The following is a 26,690-nucleotide window of genomic DNA, read 5'->3' as shown; positions in this document are numbered from 1 at the left end:
CCTATCACAGAGATCAAAATAAAAAAAAAATAGTAAATAACCCCCCCCCCCCCCTTTATCACCCCCTTAGTAAGGAAAAAATAATAAAATTTAAAAAATGTATGAATTTCTATTTTCCAATTAGGGTTAGGGGTAGGGGTAGGGTTGGGGTAGATTTAGGGGTAGGGTTGGATATGTGCACACGTAGAATGGTTCTCTGCGGATTTTTCCGCAGCGGATTTGATAAATCCGCAGGGCCAAAACGCTGCGTTTTTCCTGCGGATTTATCGCGGATGTACCACGGTTTTTGTGCGGATTCCCCTGCGGTTTTACACCTGCGGTTTTCTATTATGGAGCAGGTGTAAAACCGCTGCGGAATCCGCAGAAAGAATTGACATGCTGCAGAATGTAAACCGCTGCGTTTCCGCGTGTTTTTTTCCGCAGCATGGGCACAGCGTTTTGTGTTTCCCATAGGTTTACATTGTACTGTAAACTCATGGGAAACTGCCGCGGACAGAAACGCTGCGGATCCGCAGCAAAATCCGCAACATGTGCACATAGCCCTAGGGTTAGGGCTTGGGTTAGGGTTAGAGCTAGGATTAGGGTTAGAGCTAGGGTTAGGGCTAGGGTTAGGATTGGGGCTAAAGTTAGGGTTAGGGTTGGGGCTAAGTTTAGGGCTAAAGTTAGGGTTTGGGCTAAAGTTAGGGCTAGGGTTGGGGCTAAAGTTAGGGTTAGAGTTGGGATTAGGGTTTGGATTAGGGTTGGCATTAGGGTTACATTTAGGATTAGGGTTAGGTTTGGGATTAGGGTTAAGGCTAGGGTTGGGATTAGGGATAGGGGTGTATTGGGATTAGGGTTAGGTTTTGAGGTTAGGGTTGAGATTAGGATTAGGGGTGTGTTCTGTTTAGGGTTTTGATTAGGGTTATGGTTAGCTTTGGGATTAGGGTTAGGGGTGTTTTGGGGGTTAGGGTTGTAATTAGGATTATGGATCGGGTTGGGATTAGGGTTAGGGGTGTGTTGGGGTTAGGGTTGGAGTTAGAATTGGGGGGTTTCCACTGTTTAGGTACATCAGGGGGTCTCTAAACGCCACAGCCAATTTTGCGCTCAAAAAGTCAAATGGTGCTTCCTCCCTTCTGAGCTCTGCCGTGCGCCCAAACAGTGGTTTACCCCCACATATAGGGCATCAGCGTACTCGGGATAAATTGGACAACAAGTTTTGGGGTCCAATTTCTCCTGTTACCCTTGTGAAAATAAAAACTTGGGGGCTAAAAATCTTTTTTGTGGAAAAAAAAATATTTTTTTATTTTCACGACTCTGCATTATAACCTTCTGTGAAGCACTTGGGCATTCAAAGCTCTCACAACACATCTAGATAAGTTCCTTGGGGGGTCTAGTTTCCAAAATGGGGTCACTTGTGGGGGGTTTCTACTGTTTAGGTACATCAGGGGCTCTGCAAACGTAACATAACGCCCGCAGACCATTCTATCAAAGTCTGCATTCCAAAACGGCGCTCCTTCCCTTCCGAGCCCTGCCATGCGCCCAAACAGTGGTTTATCCCCCACATATGAGGTATCAGCCTACTTAGCATAAATTGCACAATACATTTTGGGGTCCAATTTCTCCTGTTACCCTTGTGAAAGTAAAAATTTGGTGGTGAAAAGATCATTTTTTGTGGGAAAAAATAATTTTTTTTTTATGTTCATGGCTCTACATTATAAACTTTTGTGAAGCAGTTGGGGGTTCATATTGCTCAGCACATATCTAGATAAGCTCTTTGGGGGGTCTATTTTCCAAAATGGGGTTACTTGTGAGGGGTTTCTACTGTTTAGGTACATCAGGAGCTCTGCAAATGCAACATAACACCCGCAGACCATCCCATCAAAGTCTGCATTCCAAGCGGCGCTCCTTCCCTTCCGAGCCCTGATGGGTGCCCAAACAGTGCCCTCCCCCCACATATGGGGTATCAGCGTACTCAGGACAAACTGGTCAACAGATTTTGGGGTCCAATGTCTCCTGTTACCTTTGAGAAAATAAAAAATTGCAGGCTAAAAAATCATTTTTGAGGGAAAAAAAAGGATTTTTTATTTTCACGGCTCTACATTATAAATTTCCGTGAAGCACTTGGGGGTTTAAAGATAAGTTCCTTAAGGGGGTCTAGTTTCCAAAATGGTGTCACTTGTGGGGGTTTCCACTGTTTAGGCACATCAGGGACTCTCTAAACGCGACATGGCATCCGATCTCAATTCCAGCCAATTCTGCATTGAAAAAGTAAAACGGCACTCCTTCTCTTCCAAGCTCTGCGGTGCGCCCAAACAGTGGTTTACCCCCACATATGGGGTATCAGCATATTCAGGAGAAATTGCACAACAAAATGTATGGTTAAATTTCTGTTTTTACACTTGTGAAAATAAAAAAATATGGTTCTGAATTAGAATGTTTGCAAAAAAAGTTAAATGTTCATTTTTTCCTTCCACATTGTTTCAGTTCCTGTGAAGCACGTAAAGGGTTAATAAACTTCTTGAATGTGGTTTTGAGCACCTTGAGGGGTGCAGTTTTTATAATGGTGTCACACTTGGGTATTTTCTATCATATAGATCCCTTAAAATGACTTCAAATGTGATGTGGTCCCTAAAAAAAAAATGGTGGTGTAAAAATGAGAAATTGCTGGTCAACTTTTAACCCTTATAACTCCCTAACAAAAAAAAAAATTGTTTCCAAAATTGTGCTGATGTAAAGTAGACATGTGGGAAATGTTATTTATTAACTATTTTGTGTGACATATCTCTCTGATTTAAGGGCATAAAAATACAAAGTTTGAAAATTGCAAAATTTTAAATATTTTCACCATATTTCCATTTTTTTCATAAATATTCGCAAGTAATATCGAAGAAATGTTACCACTAATATGAAGTACAATATGTCACGAAAAAACAGTCTCAGAATCAGCGGGATCCGTTAAAGCGTTCCAGAGTTATAACCTCTTAAAGTGACAGTGGTCAGAATTGTAAAAAATTGGCCAGGTCATTAAGTACCAAATTGGCTCTGTCACTAAGGGGTTAAAATAAAGAAAGCAAAACTAAAAGACAACAAACAAAATACTCATAACTTGCGTGAATACCTGTAAAAATTATAAATAATAAATAGTATAAAATCATGTAAGATCCCCGGCCCAGCTTCATTCATACTACTATATACAACCCCAACTACATTCACACCGTCCTATATACAATATTATATACAATATATACACTATAAACACATTATACTAAACCAAACACTATACAACACCGCAAACACAACAAAACCCTACTGGTCCCACTGCCTTACCTTACAGCCAGCCCCTTACACCACCACATTCACCCTACAGCAAACCTAAATACAATACAGTGCACAAAATTTTTCTTGTTTTTTTTTTTTTTTTTTTTCTTTTTAATATATAAACACACACCTACTCTAACTATCCCGCCACCCCTGATCCAGCTCTGGCCACAGAGTTCAGGAATTATCCGAGCTAGGATCAGGCCCCAAAGTTTTTCCCCAGGCAGGGCCTGGGCCAGGCCAGATCAGTCTCTTATCACCGCTGTTGAACCCCCCAGTCCCCCCACCCAACCTAACTAAGACCCTCTATTATACACACTATATACAATATATACGATACACTATATACAATATATACAAAAACCAACATCACAGAACACAACCTACATACTCACCACCCAAGGCTCAAGTTCGATGCCTGCAAACCTTCTATTCAGGGAACAGGAATCCAAAACAAAAATCTAGAGTGTAAAGATATCAGCCCACCACCAGGATATAGGAGCGCTAACGGACTAAGGCACCCCGAAGGAGAAACCCCTCCAGAGCTGCACTCACTATTCTGCTGTTACATCGTGTCTTATCCTCCAGTTACCTCCAGAGCTTATAGAAGTTCTTTCTTAAGGGGCCATTGCCACAAGTGTTAGTGCCTCGTACTGAGGGGCCCGGACCCCGGTGCCTCTTCTTCACGGCAGTGAATGTTTCCTAGACCTTTTGATCCTAGTCGTGCTGCATCTGTTATTCAGGAGTCTGCCCCTTTAAGAGTCAGCAGAGCTCATGCCGTCTATATAAAAAAACTAGCTGAAGAGCCCGGCGTTGCCTGGGCATAGTAAATATCTGTGGTTAGTTATAGCACCTCACTTCTCTTATTTTCCCATGACGCCTCTCATTTTCCCCCTCACATCTCTCATTTTCTCCCTTACACCTCTCATTTTCCCCCTCACTTCTCTCATTCCCCCTAACACTTGTCATTTCTACCTCACATCTGTCATTTTCCGATCACGCCACTATTTTCCCTCACTCCTCTCATTTTGCACTCACAACTTTTCATTTTCACCTCACACCTCTCATTTTCCCCTCAGTATATACATGTTTGTTATCTCCCTTATATGTAGTATACACCTGTATGTCATCTCCTGTATATAGTATATACCTGTATGTCATCTCCCCTGTAAATAGTATATACCTGCTGTATGTCATCTCCTCCTGTATATTGTATATACCTATGTGTCATCTCCTCCTGTATATAGTATATACCTGTATGTCATCTCTTCTGTGTATACTATATACCTGTATGTCATCTCCTCCTATATATAGTATATACCTGTATGTCATCTCCCCTGTATATAATATATACCTGCTGTATGTCATCTCCTCTATATACCTATGTGTCATCTCCTCTTTTATATAGTATATACCTGTATGTCATCTCCTCCTGTATATAGTGTATACGTGTGTCATCTCCTCCTGTATATAGTATATACGTGTCATCTCCTCCTGTATATAGTATATACCTGTGTGTCATCTGCTCCTGTATATAGTATGTACCTGTATGCCATCTCCTGTATATAGTATATACATGTCATCTCCTCCTGTATATAGTATATACGTGTCATCTGCTCCTGTGTATAGTATATATCTGTGTGCCATCTCCTCCTGTATATAGTATATACGTGTCATCTCCCCTGTTTATAGTATATACCTGTGTGTCATCTCCTGTATATAGTATATACCTGTGTCATCTCCTGTATATAGTATATACCTGTGTGTCATCTCCCCTGTATATAGTATATACCTGTGTCATCTCCCCTGTATATAGTATATACCTGTGTCATCTCCCCTGTATATAGTATGTACCTGTATGTCATCTCCCCTGTATATAGTATATACCAGTGCGTCATCTCCCCTGTATCTACAGTATATCTATATATATAATTGTCTAAGGGTTTTTCTGTCTGTCTGTCTGTCTTGGAAATCCCGCGTCTCTGATTGGTCGAGGCCGCCAGGCCAATCAGCGACGGGCACAGTCTGATTCTGGAATCATCATTGTCCATATACTACGGGGACATGCATATTCTAGAATACCCGATGCGTTAGAATCGGGCCACAGTCTAGTGTATATATATAATTGTCTAAGGGTTTTTCTGTCTGTCTGTCCTGGAAATCCCGCATCTCTGATTGGTCGAGGCCGCCAGGCCTCGACCAATCAGCGACGGGCACAGCATGGCGACGATAATGTCATAAAGTTTGCCTTGACCAATCAGCGACGGGCACAGTCTGCCGCGAATTCGCCTCGACCAATCAGCGACGGGCACAGTATTGACGTAGATGTCATAATGGTTGCCATGGCGACGATGATGTCATAAAGGTTGCTTGCCTTGACCAATCAGCAACGGGCACAGTCTGCCGCGAATTCTGGAATCATCATTGTCCATATACTACATGTATATAGTGTATATGTGTGTCATCTCCCCTCTATATAGTATATACCTGTGTGTCATCTCCTCCTGTATATAGTATATATCTGTGTCATCTCCCCTGTATATAGTATATACCTGCGTGTCATCTCCTCCTGTATATAGTATATATCTGTGTCATCTCCTCCTGTATTAGACCTCGTTCACACGTTATTTGCTCAGTATTTTTACCTCAGTATTTGTAAGCTAAATTGGCAGCCTGATAAATCCCCAGCCAACAGTAAGCCCACCCCCTGGCAGTATATATTAGCTCACACATACACATAATAGACTGGTCATGTGACTGACAGCTGCCGGATTCCTATATGGTACATTTGTTGCTCTTGTAGTTTGTCTGCTTATTAATCAGATTTTTATTTTTGAAGGACAATACCAGACTTGTGTGTGTTTTAGGGCGAGTTTCATGTGTCAAGTTGGGTGTGTTGAATTGCGTGTGGCGATATGCATGTAGCGACTTTTGTGAGATGAGTTTTGTTTTGTGTGGTGACATGCGTGTAGCAACTTTTTGTGTGTCGAGTTGCATGTGACAGGTTAGTGTAGCAAGTTGTGTGCAGCAAGTTGTGTGCAGCAAGTTTTGCGCATGGCGAGTTTTATGTGTGGTGCCTTTTGAGTATGTACAAGTTTTGTGTGAGGCGAGTTTTATGTGTGGTGCCTTTTGAGTATGTACAAGTTTTGTGTGAGGCAACTTTTGCATGTGTTGCAACTTTTGTGCATGTGGCAATTTTTCCGCTTGTGCAAGTTTTGCTTGTGGCGAGTTTTGCGTGAGCCTAGTTTTGCTCATGTGGCGAGTTTTGCGCGTGGCGAGTTTTGAGCGGCGACTTTTGTGTTTCGACTTTTATGTGGCGAGGTTGGTGTATGTGTGGTGAAATGTGCGCTGAGGGTAGTATATGTGTTCAAGCACGTGGTAGTGTGTGGCGCATTTTGTGTGTGTTCATATCCCCGTGTGTGGTGAGTATCCCATGTCGGGGCCCCACCTTAGCAACTGTACAGTATATACTCTTTGGCGCCATCGCTCTCATTCTTTAAGTCTCTTTTGTTCATGTCTGGCAGCTGTTAATTTGCCTCCAACACTTTTCCTTTCACTTTTTCCCCATTATGTAGATAGCGGCAAAATTGTTTGGTGAATTGGAACGCGCGGGGTTAAAATTTTGCCTCCCAACATAATCAGACCCCTGGACGCCCTTCTGTACAGATGATTACTCTACGGCCCACCAGTCACAGGGGAACTACAGCTTCCAGCATGTCCTGCCCGCTCAGCTCTACATGCAGCAGCCACGTGTTCTGCTCTGTCCCCGGTGGGTGGGATCCGCTCCGTCCGTCCCCCGCAGAGCCGAGCATGTCGTCTTTTCAACTCGCTGGTGGTACACAAGGTGTCACATAGGACTGCAGGAGCCTGGCGGTCGCTCTGTGCAGGAGGCGGCTGATCACCCAGCTTTCCCGGGAGCGGACGGATCAGGTTGGGTTTGTCTCCGCTGATTGTGGGCTGCAGATTTCCTGTCACCGGTTTTCCGGCAGTCTGGCGGCGTTCATGGTGTGGATGGGACTCGCCCTGATGGCGCCGCTCCTCATACTCCGTTCTTTACCGCTTTCAATATCTCTGCTTGATGTCATTGTAGAGAGCTGAGCTCCTGCCCTAATCCTGACCATACAGCTGCAGGTCTGTAACTGTGTAACGGGACAGACAACGGTGAGAGTCTGGAAAACTGGACTGGAAGCTGAATCCAACCTGCACTGACACAGTGTAACAGCTCCGCAGCTCAGTGGGGGGATGTGTACATCTGATGACCTCCGCTGATACATTGTCACAGCTCAGCGAGGGGGGGGGGGGGATGTGTGCATATGATAACCTCCGGTGATACACTGTAACAGCTCCACAGCTCAGCGGGTTGGGGGGGGGGATTGTGTGCATCTGATGACCTCCGCTGATACACTGTAACAGCTCCACAGCTCAGCGGGTGGGGGGGGGATGTGTGCATCTGAGGACCTCCGCTGATTCATTGTAACAGCTCCGCAGCTCTGCCGGTGGTGGGATGTGTGCATCCGATGACCTCCGCTGATACACTGTAACAGCTCCACAGCTCAGCGGGGGGTATGTGTACATCTGATGACCTCTGCTGATACACTGTAACAGCTCTGCAGCTCAGCGGGGGCATGTGTGCATCGGATGACCTCCGCTGATACACTGTAACAGCTCCACAGCTCAGCGGGGGGATGTGTACATCTGATGACCTCCGCTGATACACTGTAACAGCTCCACAGCTCAGCGGGGGGATGTGTACATCTGATGATCTCCGCTGATACACTGTAACAGCTCCACAGCTCAGCGGGGGGATGTGTACATCTGATGACCTCCGCTGATACATTGTAACAGCTCCGCAGCTCAGCGGGGGGATGTGTACATCTGATGACCTCCGCTGATGCACTGTAACAGCTCCGCAGCTCAGCGGGGGGATGTGTACATCTGATGACCTCCGCTGATGCACTGTAACAGCTCCGCAGCTCAGCGGGGGGGATGTGTACATCTGATGACCACCGCTGATACATTGTAACAGCTCCGCAGCTCAGCGGGGGGATGTTTACATCTGATGACCTCCGCTGATACATTGTAACAGCTCCGCAGCTCAGCGGGGGGATGTGTACATCTGATGACCTCCACTGATGCACTGTAACAGCTCCGCAGCTCAGCGGGGGGATGTGTACATCTGATGACCACCGCTGATACATTGTAACAGCTCCACAGCTCAGCGGGGGGATGTGTACATCTGATGACCTCCGCTGATACATTCTAAAGAGCTGCTCACGGCCCTCACCACCTCAGCCCTTGCACCTCCCGGCCTTCACGCCCCACAGCCCTTTCCACCGCAGCTCTCACCCTCGCCCCCCACTACCCTCGCCACCACACGTCTCGCCCCGCCCTCCACACCCACAGCAGCTCTCGCGCCCACAGCCCCAATTCTCTTTTTCTGTCGCTTGATTAGTATTTGGGGCTTGTCCTTTGCAGGTTTCTTGTCCATCCCTGTAGTTAATAGATTCTTGTTCGCAGCTGCAGACTCTGTACAGTGTTGCATTGTTTTATCTTCTCGCACAAATGACACAAAATCGCTGAGAAGTTTAATTATTTGTTTTGTTTCTCTCATTTCAGATGATTCTGTGGGACTGGGATTTCAAGCAGTGGTACAAGCCCCAATATCAGGTGAGTGCTCCAGTGTGCCATGTCTTCCAGTCACCTCCAGAGCTGCACTCACTATTCTACTGTTACATCATTTCCTCCAGTCACCTCCAGAGCTGCACTCACTATTCTGCTGTTACATCATTTCCTCCAGTCACCGCCAGAGCTGCACTCACTATTCTGCTGTTACATCATTTCCTCCAGTCACCTCCAGAGCTGCACTCACTATTCTGCTGTTACATCATTTCCTCCAGGTCTTTTATTAAATAAAATAAAAATACTTTACATGACACTAACTGTGATACATTACAAATAAAACAGAACACACCCTAAGAACAAAGCTCCAATCAGACGACAACAAACGACAAAAATCACAAAGAAATATACCGGAAATGGAACAAAAATGGAGAAAGTTAATGACCTACAAATCAGGGACGTGAAAGAAAAATTCCAATAACCTAAAGAAAGCAAAACTAAAAGACAACAAACAAAATACTCATAATTTACGTGAATACCTGAAAAAATTATAAATAATAAATAGTATAAAATCATGTAAGACCCCCGGCCCAGCTTCATTCATACTACTATATACAACCCCAACTACATTCACACCGTCCTATATACAATATTATATAAAATATATACACTATAAACACATTATACTAAACCAAATATTATACAACACCGCAAACACAACAAAACCCTACGGGTCCCACTGCCTTACCTTATAGCCACCCCCTTACACCACCACATTCACCCCACAACAAACCTAAATACAATACAGTGTACAAAATTAACGTTTGTTTGTTTGTTTGTTTTTTTGTTTTTTAATTTGCTATTTTTTTTTTTTTTTTTTTTTTTTTTTTTTTAATATATATACACACACCTAATCTAACTATCCAGCCACCCTTGGTCCAGCTCTGGCCACAAAGTTCGGGAATTATCCGAGCTAGGATCAGGCCCCAAAGTTTTTCCCCAGGCGGGGCCTGGGCCAGGCCAGATCAGTCTCTTATCACCGCCGTTGAACCCCCAATCCCCCCACCCAACCTAACTAAGACCCTCTATTATACACACTATATACAATATATACGATACACTATATACAATATATACATAAACCAACTTCACAGAACACAACCTACATACTCACCGCTCAAGTTCGATGCCTGCCTGCAAACCTTCTATTCAGGGAACAGGAATCCAAAACAAAAATCTAGGGTGTAAAGATATCAGCCCATCACCAGGATATAGGAGCGCTAACGGACTAAGGCACCCCGAAGGAGAAACCCCTCCAGAGATGGGCCGCCCTCCGGGCACCCAGTCTTTCGCACTCCAGAGAACGCACCTTCACCAGGGCACCTAGGATGCTGCTACAAACTTCATCTACACGGAGGTTTTTACTCTGCGTCAAAACTAAAACTCGTGCGTTCCACGTGAAGTACCTGACCACTGCGCTGACTAAGAATAAAGTGGCTCGGTCCCTTCTCCCGAGGTCTCTGAACGCTCCACAGGCCCACTGGGCATAGGACAGAGTGGCCAGCCACGGCCAACCAAAGGAAGCGCCCACCCTGTTGTACACCTCTGTATTAAAGGGACAATGAAGCAGGAAGTGCTCCATGCTTTCCAGCATGGTAGCGCAAGCCTTACGGGGACAATTCCTGTCCACGAAGCAACTGTGCTTCAAATTGTCCCTCACATACAACTTACCTTGGAAGCAGCGCCAAGTCAAGTCCCAATACTTCTTGGGGATCCTGCTAGAATTTAACAAACTTAACCCAACCTCTAGATCCCGACTCGGGCAGTCCTTGAGGACCAATGGTCTCTGAAAATGCGAAAGCAAGACCCGCATGTCGAGGAGTTTCCTCGGGAGGGACCTCACCTCCCACATTCCCAGACCCCACCGGTGCATCATTTTCAGAACCGGGGTAACATAAGCCGGGAGATGCCTGTGCGGTGTGCGAAGATCCTTCAATCTTCCCCCTGTCTCCCATTCCTGGAAGAAAGGCTGAAACCATCCCTTGCAGGAGAATACCCACGGAGGAGCGCCCTCTCTTTCCAGAGGTTTGCCACGTTAACTTTCAAAAAGGTGTTCACTAGAAACACCACAGGGTTCACCATATTCAACCCCCCTAGTCTCCTCGTGCGATAAGTGACCTCCCATTTGACTAGGTTTAGTCTATTCCCCCATAACATCTGGAAGAACAGACTGTAGACCCGTGTCCAGAGAGGCTCCGGCAAGACACAGACGCTGCCCAGATAGATTAGCAAGGGGAGCAGGAAAGCTTTGCACAGGTCAACCCTTTCCCTCAGGGTCAAAGACCAACCCTTCCATTGGTCCACTCTTTAAGCGACACCTTTGATTCTGCCTTCCCAGTTTTTCGTGGTGTAATCACCCTGGCCAAATTCAATGCCTAGGACTTTGGCATGTTCTTGGGGTTCGGGGAGGGTGTCCGGAAGATCAAACGTGGGGTCCCCGCCTCCCAGCCAGAGACTCTCACACTTGTCCTGGTTGACCTTGGACCCGGATGCCTCCGAGTAGCTCTCCACTTCTGACATCACCACCATCGCCTCCTCTTGCGAAGAAACCATGACGGTAACGTCGTCCGCGTAGGCCACTACCCTCAGGATAGCCTCTGGCGCCAACCCGCCCATCCTCACCCCCGCCAACGGTCCACAATCAACCCTTCTGAGGAAGGGATCGATCGCAAACGCGTAAAGCAAAGGGCTAAGAGGGCAGCCCTGGCGGACACCAGATCCCACCCCGAAAGGTTGTCCAATCCACCCGTTTACCAGAGGGAAAGTCTCAGCCCCTGCGTACAAGGTCTTAAGCCAGTCCACAAACCCTCCAGGCAGACCATACCTCAAAAGAGTGGACCAGAGGTACTCGTGGTCAACCCGATCAACAGAGGTACTCGTGGTCAACCCGATCAAAGGCTTTTGCCTGATCCAGGGTCAGCAAGAACCCCTTCCAAAGGCCCACCCTGCCCCGCTCCACGGCCTCTCGGACACCCAGAACAGCACTGAAAGTGCTACGGCCAGGAACGCAACAGTGCTGGGCCTCCGAAAGGAGCCGTGGCGCAAACTTCACCAGCCTGTTGAAGAATATCTTAGCCAAAACCTTCCTGTCCACATTGAGAAGTGATATGGGATGCCAATTCTCAATGCGTGACGGATCCTTACCCTTTGACAAAATGATCAAAGCCGACCTCCTTAATGATCTCGGCAGAGTGCCCGAGGAGAGACACTCATTAAACACCTGAGTCAAGAGGGGGACCAAGGAGTCCCTAAAGGTCTTAAAGAACTCGGATGTTAAGCCATCCGGACCTGGCGATTGTTTGGGCCGGAGCCCATCGATCGCCAGTCTCACTTCCTCTTCTTTGATCGCTTCTGCCAAAGCGCCCAGCGAGAGGTCAGCCCCTGGCTCAAGAACAGCTTCAGCCAGGAAAGCCGACATCCTGTCACGATCCAGTTCCTTCCTTCCCAAGAGGTGCAAGTAGTATGAAATGATGACCTCCTCCAAGATCCCTGATCTGGACCTTCTCAGGGATCCCGTACTGTCCATCAGCCCTGTCACTATCTTACTATTCACTGACATCTTGCAGCTTCTGTAAGGGTCGGGCGAGTAGTACTTCCCGTAGTCCCTCTAAAAAACCAAAGATGCGTGCCTATCGTACTGACACCTCTTTAGCAAGGATTTCACACTGGAGATCGCCTCGCGGCTACCCCCAGTCGAGACAAGATGCTCGAGTTTCCTCCTCAGGCTCTGATACAGGTGATCCCTGTTCAGGCTTCTGAGGTTCGAGAGTTGCCGGAAGAATCTCACCACCCGATGTTTGAACATCTCCCACCACTCAGACTTAGTGTTACTTACGCCCAGCAGCGGTACCTGGCTCTGAAGAAATTCCTCAAAGGACTGTCTTACAGCTTCTTCCTCAAGGAATGACAAATTAAGCTTCCAATAACCTCTTCCCATCCGAGGAGTCTCTGTAACGCTCAGAGAAAACATAATCAAACAGTGATCGGAGAATTCCACCTCCACAACCGACAACGGCGAGGAAACGGCCTCTTCCTTCAAATAAAACCTGTCTAACCTAGACCTGCACTGACTGCCTCTAATAAAAGGTGAACCCCACGTGACCTGTGTTGTGCCGGATGTGGACATCCACCAGGCGTGCCTCACTTACTATCCTATTTAGCGCGACACAATCGTAAGCCAGCCGGTCTCCGGAACCTCCTCTATCACAGGGTCTTGTGACTGTGTTGAAATCCCCTCCAAAGACCACCTGCCGACTCGAAAATAAGAAAGGTTTGATCTTCATGAAGAGACGCTTGCGGTCCCACTTGGACTGGGGACCGTAGAGGTTAATGAGCCGAAGCTCCTGTCCCCCAATGGAGACATCTAGGATCAAGCATCTCCCCATTTCTAACTCGATCAATCATCTGCATTCAACCGCTGCGGTCTTAAAAAGGACCGCCACCCCGCTATACGGCTCGGCCGCAAGAGACCAGTAGGAGGGCCCGTGCCTCCACTCCCGCCTTGCTTTATGCATGGTTAATAGGTCGGTCAACCTGGTCTCCTGCAAAAACAAAATGTCAGCATCAAGTTGGCCGAGAAAATGAAAGGCCGTGTACCTTGCCGCTTCTGACTTTATGCTGGCAACATTAATGGTTGCCAGCGTCAACGGGGTGGGTGCCGCCATCATGATTGATTGAATTGGACAGCCTTTTTCTTCCCACCCCCAACAGTTTCACCCTCTTCCTCTGACAATGATGAGTTTTTAGTGTGTTTAAGACAAACAGACTCATCCACTCTCTCCTTACATACACTCTGGCCCTTGTCTGGTGGTCCTGAGGTATTCCCCCCCCCCCCCCCTGAGAAGAGGACCCAGCGACCTCCTGAGCCCCAACATCCTTGTCCGCAACCTCCGGCCCCGGGTCCCAATCGCCCCCCTCTGGAGGGGAGTCCTGTAGGGCCCGGAACCGGTTAGAGAGATCCACCAGAGGGGGCGGCTGGACCTTCCAATGGCACCTGGATCAGTGCTACGGAGTCAGAAGGGTCGCACTCCAAGGAGGAGGCTCGAGGCCCGGACCCCCTCTTATCCTTAGTTGTTTTCCTGTTACCCTTTTTCTTTTGCTGTGACCACTCACCCTCTCCCTCATCCAGACTGTCACCGGATGAAGGTTCCTGGGTAGACATGGCATCCTTTTGTTCCTCCCTTTCAAGTCTCTTGACTTCCTCGCTCAATTCCCTGTCTTTAGGATCCTCAGCTGCAAGTGAAGCACCCGGGTCAGAGTTTAGGGTCATTACTCCCTTCCCCCTGTTCCCATGGCACTGCTCCTGCCGCCTGATATTGGATGGCGGCACCCTGCTCCTCACCGGTTCCCTGCCTCCTTTGCCCCTGCTGGTCCCTTCACCAGCGAGATTAGTCCCGGCTTTCACCTGTCCCGCACTCGCCGCTTTCAGGGCCGCATTGGCAAAGGAACGCGGACAGCGACTGAACGGGTGCCCAAGGTCACCACACAAGTTACACCTAATCCTGCCACAGGTAGCAGCGAGATGGCCGAGGTCCCCACACAGTGTGCATTTCTGGGTGGTACACTGCGCACTGAACTGTGTGGGGCTGCCGCACCTATGACAGACCTTAGGCTGCCCCCGGTAGAAAATCAAGATCCTGTCCCAACCCAAAAATTTTGAGGAAGGGATATGGGTAACGGTGTTTCCTGAAACCTTCAATTTCACCATGAAGGTCCAGGCTCCTGACCAGATACCATGTTTGTCGAGGGTCTTCCCAGGAATACCGACTGTCGCCGTATCGTCCAACCCAGGTGGAGATGTCGACACAGGAAAGTGACTCGTTACTGGTCAAAACGGTCACCTTCCTGACCGAATTCTGGCGGGATATTGCTACAGCGAGGAAACCCTGCCATTCGGGGCGACCCCAAGCCAGCTCATGGCGAGACCAGAAAAGCTCAAGGCCCTCCGGTCTCACGAAGCTGACATCGAAGTAGGAGGTCCCATAGGGATGGATCAAGGCGAAGATGTCATATGCCGCGAAGCCCATCCCCAGCAGGAGCTCAGCAACCTTTGACCGATCAGGACAGGCATCCTTGCTTACCCACTGGAGACGGGCCACGTTCCTACGGTTACTCCTCTGCCCCGGTGTCGGCAGAGACCAGACAGTCTCTGTCCCTCTATCTCGGAAGGCGGAAAGACCGTGTCTCTCTATCCAGAAAGACAGATCAACCTCCCTCCCCTCTACATTGATAGAACTCTCCCCTTTCTTCAGGGCGTCCAGGAAGCGCTGTTGCAAGTCACCATCCTCAGGGTCACCAGACAAGGGCGCACTACTACCCCCAGCAGTGACAGCTCCTGAATAGCTTGGGGCTGAAGACCCTGCCACCGCTGGGGGGGCAGCGGGACCACTATCTGCTTCCCCTCCACCAACACCAGTAAAGCTCTCCTCATTCACTCCGCCACTACTCCCATCATTGGCAACGTCACTACTCCCACCATTCACTCCACCACTACTCCCATCATTCACTCCACCACTACTCCCACCATTCACTCCACCACTACTCCCACCATTCACTCCACCACTACTCCCATCATTCACTCCACCACTACTCCCATCATTCACTCCACCACTACTCCCACCATTCACTCCACCACTACTCCCACCATTCACTCCACCACTACTCCCACCATTCACTCCAGCACTACTCCCATCATTCACTCCACCACTACTCCCACCATTCACTCCACCACTACTCCCACCATTCACTCCACCACTACTCCCATCATTCACTCCACCACTACTCCCACCATTCACTCCACTACTACTCCCACCATTCCCCTTACCATTGCCAACACTTCCCGTCACGTTATTACCAGTATTCTCACCACCATTTGTCCCAGTGTTCTCTGCACCTTCCACAGTAACATCCATTCCTTCCTCACTTGTGTCTGGCTTCTCTACACTCACACCTGCTGGACCGGGGGAGGGGTGCAACACCACACCCGTTTTCCCTTGATTGGTGCTCTGTTGTGTCTCTGGAGCGCCTTGCCCCCCTACTGCAGCAGTTTGTATTTATTATTCTGGGCCCGCTGCTTGTTGGGGGGCGCCGCCTGCCCTTTGCCCACAGACTTCAGGGTCCTGGTGTCACGCTGGGGTGCTGGAGCTCTCTGTCCTCCCGTCACAGCAGGGCGCCCAGTGTTCTCTGCAGATGATTTATCCTGGATTTATCCTGCTTTTTCTGTGCTTTTTGGACTCGCTGCTCCCCTGTCGCAGCCGCGTGCCTCTTCTCTGTTGAGGCGCACTGCGCCCCTGTCACAACAGTGCGCCCCCCTTTTGCCGCACCATGTTTCTCGGACCTGCCCCCCACAGCCCCGGCGTCGGCCGGCTCAGCCGTAGTGAGCAGGGATGGAGTCTGCCCACACCGTCCCCCTTTCGCAACGGCGTGGACATCCCCCTCGCTCCCCTCAGCCCCGGTGATAACCGGCTTAGCCGCAGAGGGCAGGGAGGGAAACTCCTCGGGGTCCCCTATGTCCGGCACCGTGAGTACCTCCACAGCCTCGCCCCCTGCACTGTTCCCCGCACAGACGGCAGCACCGCCGGACGTCCTCCTCCTCTCCCCACCTTGCCTATGCCCCGGACCCACTGCAGAGCCCGTGCCTTTAGGTTTGGTGGGGTTTACACAGGAGGTGGTAGGTGTAACATCATCCATCAGTACATATCTGTAACTCACCACCTCCCGTGCGGTCTCCTTCTTCGTCTTCTTCCTCTTCTGGGTTTCCTCTGCTGGCTCGTCCTCCCCAAAGGAGAAGCGGCCCAGGTTCACTGGAGACTCCAGCTGTCGGATCTCCTGTAGCAGACCGTCCTCCTCCTCTTCCTCCGCTGACACTCCAGCCTGTGCTGTCGGAGTCCTCTGCCGTGCCGGGAGGCCGCTCCCCTGTTGTCGGCTCTGCGACTCACTCTCCCGGCTGGTTCCAGTTTGTAGGACTCCAGTCACAACCACATCGTCCTCCTCGTCGCTTAGGACGCCGGCTGGCGGCTCTCCTGAGGTATTTAACCCCTTCATTTCTGAGAACCGCCGCTGGTTCTTAAACCTCTCCAGGAAGGGACCTGCACTTTTCTCAATCCCCTCCCGGAGGAGCACTAACCGGGCCACCTCATCTCTGAGGGCTCTGAACCTCTGGGAGGTTGCTGGTTTCTCCTTGTTAGAGGCTCGGGTGTTCAGGATCCGTGCCTCCTGCAGCTCCTCCTTCAGCCCGGTCAGTGCTTTGCCGGCGTCCTCGTACTCACGTAGCATGGCGACCACTCAGGAGGAGAAGGTACTCGTGGACTCGCCGGAGCTCCTCTCCCCCCCAGGATGTTCCTGGGCTCTCCTTCCTGGGGCCTGGGGTGCCCCTGTCTCCCTCTCTGGGTGGACGATGAGCCGTCTCAGGGTTGGAGTAGGTGGGTATGTTTCTTCTCACCCGTCCCGACCTCCTCAGTCCCTATTGGGCCGGTTGCTGCTGCTGCTGCTCTCTGTCCCTCGCCGGCACAGACCGGGGAACAGAAGCCTGGGAAGCCATGCCGACCTCCCAGGAAGCCTGCCTCTCCCTGGGGAGAAGAGAGGCAGACTCTGGGCCTTCCGCTGGAAGTGCTGAAGCTCACAAGACAGATGCTGCTCCTAGCAGGGTGTGACTGATTGTGGGCACCTGTCCTCCAGTCACCTCCAGAGCTGCACTCACTATTCTGCTGTTAATTCAAGTCTTATCCACCAGTCACCCCCAGAGCTTCACTCACTATTCTGCTCTTCCATCGTGTTATCCTCCAGTCACCTCCAGAGCTGCACTCACTATTCTGCTCTTACATGGTGTCTTATTCTCCAGTCCCCTTAGGAGTTGCACTCACTCTTCTGCTCTTACATTGTGTCTTATCCTCCAGTCCCCTCCGGAGCTTCAGTCACTATTCTGCTCTTACATGGTGTCTTATCCTCCAGTCCCCTTCGGAGCTGCACTCACTATTCTGCTCTTACATCGTGTCTTATCCTCCAGTCCCCTCCGGAGCTGCACGCACTATTCTGCTCTTACATGGTGTCTTATCCTCCAGTCCCCTCCGGAGCTGCACTCACTTTTCTGCTCTTACATGGTGTCTTATCCTCCAGTCCCCTCCGGAGCTGCAGTTGGGATATTCTAGGTGGTTCCCCCGTCCTGATGTCCGCCTGCTTCGCCCCAGTGAGGGGGTTGGGGTACACTGTAGGGCTGGGCTCACCCTGTCTCCTCTTCTCGCAGACCGCCGGCGGTGGGAATGGCGTGGACCTGTCTGTGCTGAACGAGGCGCGCACTCTGGTGTCGGAGCTCCTGGTGGATCCGTCTCTGTCCCTGCAGGTCGTGTCCTCGCTGCGCAGCATTAACAGCCTGATGGGGGCGTTCTCGGGCTCATGCAGACCCAAAGTCAACCCGTTCACGCCCTTCCCCGGTTTCTACCCCTGCACTGAGGAGGACGATGAAACTGAGGACCGAGGGGAGAGGAAGTTCCACAAGGTAAAGGGCCCTCTCTTAAAGGGAAAGTTATAATTCATTAACAGCTTGTGACATAAGCACTGATCACGTCGGCAGTGCTCTCAGTAAATCTGTAGGAAAGCTGCTATTGTCATGAAAATCCGCCCAGATGTCAGGAACGACCCGTCCAATCCACACAGGACAGGAATCACCAAATGATGTGTAATAATGAGAGATGACGCAGGGTAAAGTATGGATCACGCCTATTGACATGTTATTAATACTTGGTATAAAGCCTTTGTAGGTGATGGAGCTTCCAGACGCCTCCTGTATGGAGAAACTAGTCACAGGCCTTGCTCAGGTGGAATTTTGGCCCATTCCTCCACACACACTCGTCACATCCTGAGGTTTCCGTGCCTCCTTCTATGAACTGAGCTTTAGTTCCTGCCATACATCTTCTCTCGGACTCAGGTCAGAGATGGGCCGTTCTACCAGATTTATTTTCGTTCTCTGACCCCAGTGTAGAGTTTACTTCCCATGTGTTGGGATCATCGTCTGGCTGACATGTCCTTCATCATTTCATCTTCATCATCCTGGTAGATGGCAGCAGATTGTTATCAGGAAAGTGTCCTACGTTTCTCCATTCATCCTTCCATCAATTATATGAAGTTTGTCAGGGCCAAATGTAGAAAACCAGCCCCACACCATGATGTTCCCACCTCCACACCGCACTGTGGGTATGGTGTTATAGGGGTGATATACAGTGCTTTCTGGGTATTAGGGCCTCATCTGACCAGTCTATATTATCCCAGCACGTCACAGGCTTGTCTAAATGTTGTGCAGCAAACTGTAAATGCGCTCAGCAATGAAGTCCTGCAGCGTTATAAGAGGGGATGATATCAATCACATATGGTGTAATGTCTGGAGGTTATATCAGTACTGGAGCGTTATAAGAGGGCTGATATCAGTCACATATGGTGTAATGTCTGGAGGTTATATCAGTACTGGAGCGTTATAAGAGGGGCTGATATCAGTCACATATGGTGTAATGTCTGGGGGTTATATCTGTACTGGAGCGTTATAAGAGGGGATGATATCAATCACATATGGTGTAATGTCTGGAGGTTATATCAGTACTGGAGCGTTATAAGAGGGGATGATATCAATCACATATGGTGTAATGTCTGGAGGTTATATCTGTACTGGAGCGTTATAAGAGGGGCTGATATCAGTCACATATGTAATGTCTGGGGGTTATATCAGTACTGGAGTGTTATAAGAGGGGCAGATATCAGTCACATATGGTGTAATGTCTGGAGGTTATATCAGTACTGGAGCGTTATAAGAGGGGCTGATATCAGTCACATATGGTGTAATGTCTGGAGGTTATACCAGTACTGGAGCGTTATAAGAGGGGATGATATCAGTCACATATGGTGTAATGTCTGGGGGTTATATCAGTACTGGAGCGTTATAACAGGTGCTGATATCAGTCACATATGGTGTAATGTCTGGAGGTTATATCAGTACTGGAGCGTTATAAGAGGGGCTGATATCAGTCACATATGGTGTAATGTCTGGAGGTTATACCAGTACTGGAGCGTTATAAGAGGGGATGATATCAGTCACATATGGTGTAATGTCTGGGGGTTATATCAGTACTGGAGCGTTATAACAGGTGCTGATATCAGTCACATATGGTGTAATGTCTGGGGGTTATATCAGTACTGGAGCGTTATAAGAGGGGCTGATATCAGTACTGGAGCGTTATAAGAGGGGCTGATATCAGTCACATATGGTGTAATGTCTGGAGGTTATATCAGTACTGGAGCGTTATAAGAGGGGCTGATATCAGTCACATATGGTGTTATGTCTGGGGGTTATATCAGTACTGGAGCGTTATAAGAGGGGCTGATATCAGTCACATATGGTGTAATGTCTGGAGGTTATATCAGTACTGGAGCGTTATAAGAGGGGATGATATCAGTCACATATGTAATGTCTGGGGGTTATATCAGTACTGGAGTGTTATAAGAGGGGCAGATATCAGTCACATATGGTGTAATGTCTGGAGGTTATATCCGTACTGGAGCGTTATAAGAGGGCTGATATCAGTCACACATGATGTAATGTCTGGAGGTTATATCAGTACTGGAGCGTTATAAGAGGGGCTGATATCAGTCACATATGTAATGTCTGGAGGTTATATCAGTACTGGAGCGTTATAAGAGGGGCTGATATCAGTCACATATGGTGCAATGTCTGGAGGTTATATCAGTACTGGAGCGTTATAAGAGGGCTGATATCAGTCACATATGGTGTAATGTCTGGAGGTTATATCAGTACTGGAGCGGTATAAGAGAGGCTGATATCAGTCACATATGGTGTAATGTCTGGAGGTTATATCAGTACTGGAGCGGTATAAGAGGGGCTGATATCAGTCACATATGGTGTAATGTCTGGAGGTTATACCAGTACTGGAGCGTTATAAGAGGGGATGATATCAGTCACATATGGTGTAATGTCTGGAGGTTATATCAGTACTGGAGCGTTATAAGAGGGGATGATATCAGTCACATATGGTGTAATGTCTGGAGGTTATATCAGTACTGGAGCGTTATAAGAGGGCTGATATCAGTCACATATGGTGTAATGTCTGGAGGTTATATCAGTACTGGAGCATTATAAGAGGGCTGATATCAGTCACACATGATGTAATGTCTGGAGGTTATATCAGTACTGGAACGTTATAAGAGGGCTGATATCAGTCACATATGTAATGTCTGGAGGTTATATCAGTACTGGAGCGTTATAAGAGGGGCTGATATCAGTCACCTATGGTGTAATGTCTGGAGGTTATACCAGTACTGGAGCGTTATAAGAGGGGATGATATCAGTCACATATGGTGTAATGTCTGGAGGTTATATCAGTAGTGGAGCATTATAAGAGGGGCTGATATCAGTCACATATGGTGTAATGTCTGGAGGTTATACCAGTACTGGAGCGTTATAAGAGGGGATGATATCAGTCACATATGGTGTAATGTCTGGAGGTTATATCAATACTGGAGCGTTATAAGAGGGGATGATATCAGTGACATATGGTGTAATGTCTGGAGGTTATATCGGTACTGGAGCGTTATAAGAGGGGCTGATATCAGTCACATATGGTGTAATGTCTGGAGGTTATATCAGTACTGGAGCGTTATAAGAGGGGCTGATATCAGTCACATATGGTGTAATGTCTGGGGGTTATATCAGTACTGGAGCGTTATAAGAGGGCTGATATCAGTCACACATGATGTAATGTCTGGAGGTTATATCAGTACTGGAGCGTTATAAGAGGGGCTGATATCAGTCACATATGTAATGTCTGGGGGTTATATCAGTACTGGAGTGTTATAAGAGGGGCAGATATCAGTCACATATGGTGTAATGTCTGGAGGTTATATCAGTACTGGAGCGTTATAAGAGGGGCTGATATCAGTCACATATGGTGTAATGTCTGGGGGTTATATCAGTACTGGAGCGTTATAAGAGGGGCTGATATCAGTCACATATGGTGTAATGTCTGGAGGTTATACCAGTACTGGAGCGTTATAAGAGGGGCTGATATCAGTCACATATGGTGTAATGTCTGGAGGTTATATCAGTACTGGAGCGTTATAAGAGGGGCTGATATCAGTCACATATGGTGTAATGTCTGGAGGTTATATCAGTACTGGAGCGTTATAAGAGGGGATGATATCAGTCACATAAGGTGTAATGTCTGGAGGTTATATCAGTACTGGAGCGTTATAAGAGGGCTGATATCAGTCACATAACCTCCAGACATTACACCATATGTGACTGATATCAGCCCTCTTATAACGCTCCAGTACTGATATAACCTCCAGACATTACACCATATGTGACTGATATCATCCCCTCTTATAACGCTCCAGTACTGATATAACCTCCAGACATTACACCATATGTGACTGATATCAGCCCCTCTTATAACGCTCCAGTACTGATATAACCTCCAGACATTACACCATATGTGACTGATATCAGCACCTGTTATAACGCTCCAGTACTGATATAACCTCCAGACATTACACTATATGTGACTGATATCATCCCCTCTTATAACGCTCCAGTACTGATATAACCTCCAGACATTACACCATATGTGACTGATATCAGCCCCTCTTATAACGCTCCAGTACTGATATAACCTCCAGACATTACACCATATATCAGTACTGGAGTGTTATAAGAGGGGCAGATATCAGTCACATATGTAATGTCTGGGGGTTATATCAGTACTGGAGTGTTATAAGAGGGGCAGATATCAGTCACATATGGTGTAATGTCTGGAGGTTATATCAGTACTGGAGCGGTATAAGAGGGGCTGATATCAGTCACATATGGTGTAATGTCTGGAGGTTATACCAGTACTGGAGCGTTATAAGAGGGGATGATATCAGTCACATATGGTGTAATGTCTGGAGGTTATATCAGTACTGGAGCGTTATAAGAGGGGCTGATATCAGTCACATATGGTGTAATGTCTGGAGGTTATATCAGTACTGGAGCGTTATAAGAGGGGCTGATATCAGTCACATATGTAATGTCTGGAGGTTATATCAGTACTGGAGCGTTATAAGAGGGGCTGATATCAGTCACATATGGTGTAATGTCTGGAGGTTATATCAGTACTGGAGCGTTATAAGAGGGCTGATATCAGTCACATATGGTGTAATGTCTGGAGGTTATATCAGTACTGGAGCGTTATAAGAGGGGCTGATATCAGTCACATATGTAATGTCTGGGGGTTATATCAGTACTGGAGTGTTATAAGAGGGGCAGATATCAGTCACATATGGTGTAATGTCTGGAGGTTATATCAGTACTGGAGCGTTATAAGAGGGGCTGATATCAGTCACATATGGTGTAATGTCTGGGGGTTATATCAGTACTGGAGCGTTATAATTGGGGCTGATATCAGTCACATATGGTGTAATGTCTGGAGGTTATATCAGTACTGGAGCGTTATAAGAGGGGATGATATCAGTCACATATAGTGTAATGTCTGGAGGTTATATCAGTACTGGAGCGTTATAACAGGGCTGATATCAGTCACATATGGTGTAATGTCTGGAGGTTATATCAGTACTGGAGCGTTATAAGAGGGGCTGATATCAGTACTGGAGCGTTATAAGAGGGGCTGATATCAGTCACATATGGTGTAATGTCTGGAGGTTATATCAGTACTGGAGCGTTATAAGAGGGGCTGATATCAGTCACATATGGTGTTATGTCTGGGGGTTATATCAGTACTGGAGCGTTATAAGAGGGGCTGATATCAGTCACATATGGTGTAATGTCTGGAGGTTATATCAGTACTGGAGCGTTATAAGAGGGGATGATATCAGTCACATATGTAATGTCTGGGGGTTATATCAGTACTGGAGTGTTATAAGAGGGGCAGATATCAGTCACATATGGTGTAATGTCTGGAGGTTATATCCGTACTGGAGCGTTATAAGAGGGCTGATATCAGTCACACATGATGTAATGTCTGGAGGTTATATCAGTACTGGAGCGTTATAAGAGGGGCTGATATCAGTCACATATGTAATGTCTGGAGGTTATATCAGTACTGGAGCGTTATAAGAGGGGCTGATATCAGTCACATATGGTGTAATGTCTGGAGGTTATATCAGTACTGGAGCGGTATAAGAGAGGCTGATATCAGTCACATATGGTGTAATGTCTGGAGGTTATATCAGTACTGGAGCGGTATAAGAGGGGCTGATATCAGTCACATATGGTGTAATGTCTGGAGGTTATACCAGTACTGGAGCGTTATAAGAGGGGATGATATCAGTCACATATGGTGTAATGTCTGGAGGTTATATCAGTACTGGAGCGTTATAAGAGGGGATGATATCAGTCACATATGGTGTAATGTCTGGAGGTTATATCAGTACTGGAGCGTTATAAGAGGGCTGATATCAGTCACATATGGTGTAATGTCTGGAGGTTATATCAGTACTGGAGCGTTATAAGAGGGCTGATATCAGTCACATATGGTGTAATGTCTGGAGGTTATATCAGTACTGGAGCATTATAAGAGGGCTGATATCAGTCACACATGATGTAATGTCTGGAGGTTATATCAGTACTGGAACGTTATAAGAGGGCTGATATCAGTCACATATGTAATGTCTGGAGGTTATATCAGTACTGGAGCGTTATAAGAGGGGCTGATATCAGTCACCTATGGTGTAATGTCTGGAGGTTATACCAGTACTGGAGCGTTATAAGAGGGGATGATATCAGTCACATATGGTGTAATGTCTGGAGGTTATATCAGTAGTGGAGCATTATAAGAGTGGCTGATATCAGTCACATATGGTGTAATGTCTGGAGGTTATACCAGTACTGGAGCGTTATAAGAGGGGATGATATCAGTCACATATGGTTTAATGTCTGGAGGTTATATCAATACTGGAGCGTTATAAGAGGGGATGATATCAGTGACATATGGTGTAATGTCTGGAGGTTATATCGGTACTGGAGCGTTATAAGAGGGGCTGATATCAGTCACATATGGTGTAATGTCTGGAGGTTATATCAGTACTGGAGCGTTATAAGAGGGGCTGATATCAGTCACATATGGTGTAATGTCTGGGGGTTATATCAGTACTGGAGCGTTATAAGAGGGCTGATATCAGTCACACATGATGTAATGTCTGGAGGTTATATCAGTACTGGAGCGTTATAAGAGGGGCTGATATCAGTCACATATGTAATGTCTGGGGGTTATATCAGTACTGGAGTGTTATAAGAGGGGCAGATATCAGTCACATATGGTGTAATGTCTGGAGGTTATATCAGTACTGGAGCGTTATAAGAGGGGCTGATATCAGTCACATATGGTGTACTGTCTGGAGGTTATATCAGTACTGGAGCGGTATAAGAGGGGCTGATATCAGTCACATATGGTGTAATGTCTGAAGGTTATATCAGTACTGGAGCGTTATAAGAGGGCTGATATCAGTCACATATGTAATGTCTGGAGGTTATATCAGTACTGGAGTGTTATAAGAGGGCTGATATCAGTCACATAACCTCCAGACATTACACCATATGTGACTGATATCAGCCCTCTTATAACGCTCCAGTACTGATATAACCTCCAGACATTACACCATATGTGACTGATATCATCCCCTCTTATAACGCTCCAGTACTGATATAACCTCCAGACATTACACGATATGTGACTGATATCAGCCCCTCTTATAACGCTCCAGTACTGATATAACCTCCAGACATTACACCATATGTGACTGATATCAGCCCCTCTTATAACGCTCCAGTACTGATATAACCTCCAGACATTACACCATATATCAGTACTGGAGTGTTATAAGAGGGGCAGATATCAGTCACATATGTAATGTCTGGGGGTTATATCAGTACTGGAGTGTTATAAGAGGGGCAGATATCAGTCACATATGGTGTAATGTCTGGAGGTTATATCAGTACTGGAGCGGTATAAGAGGGGCTGATATCAGTCACATATGGTGTAATGTCTGGAGGTTATACCAGTACTGGAGCGTTATAAGAGGGGATGATATCAGTCACATATGGTGTAATGTCTGGAGGTTATATCAGTACTGGAGCGTTATAAGAGGGGCTGATATCAGTCACATATGGTGTAATGTCTGGAGGTTATATCAGTACTGGAGCGTTATAAGAGGGGCTGATATCAGTCACATATGTAATGTCTGGAGGTTATATCAGTACTGGAGCGTTATAAGAGGGGCTGATATCAGTCACATATGGTGTAATGTCTGGAGGTTATATCAGTACTGGAGCGTTATAAGAGGGCTGATATCAGTCACATATGGTGTAATGTCTGGAGGTTATATCAGTACTGGAGCGTTATAAGAGGGGCTGATATCAGTCACATATGTAATGTCTGGGGGTTATATCAGTACTGGAGTGTTATAAGAGGGGCAGATATCAGTCACATATGGTGTAATGTCTGGAGGTTATATCAGTACTGGAGCGTTATAAGAGGGGCTGATATCAGTCACATATGGTGTAATGTCTGGGGGTTATATCAGTACTGGAGCGTTATAATTGGGGCTGATATCAGTCACATATGGTGTAATGTCTGGAGGTTATATCAGTACTGGAGCGTTATAAGAGGGGATGATATCAGTCACATATAGTGTAATGTCTGGAGGTTATATCAGTACTG

General features: G+C 47.3%; 1 protein-coding gene across 3 annotated transcripts in view; it reads left to right on the top strand.

Moving 5' to 3' along the window:
- PDE3B (phosphodiesterase 3B) overlaps positions 1–26,690 on the top strand; it is a 206,275-nt gene that overhangs the window by 110,627 nt on the left and 68,958 nt on the right. For 2 of the 3 annotated variants that reach the window (XM_077286608.1, XM_077286606.1), the window contains exons 2-3: positions 8,914–8,964; positions 18,218–18,469. In XM_077286608.1, coding sequence (XP_077142723.1) covers positions 8,914–8,964; positions 18,218–18,469 — 303 coding nt within the window. The remainder of the gene's footprint in view (positions 1–8,913; positions 8,965–18,217; positions 18,470–26,690) is intronic. The other variant, XM_077286607.1, reaches the window with a different exon arrangement.

The sequence above is a fragment of the Ranitomeya variabilis genome, chromosome 2, assembly GCF_051348905.1.
Source record: "Ranitomeya variabilis isolate aRanVar5 chromosome 2, aRanVar5.hap1, whole genome shotgun sequence".
Classification (NCBI taxonomy): domain Eukaryota; kingdom Metazoa; phylum Chordata; class Amphibia; order Anura; family Dendrobatidae; genus Ranitomeya; species Ranitomeya variabilis.
The sequence above is the reverse complement of the archived record's forward strand: the minus strand, read 5'-3'. Positions and strand labels throughout refer to the sequence as shown.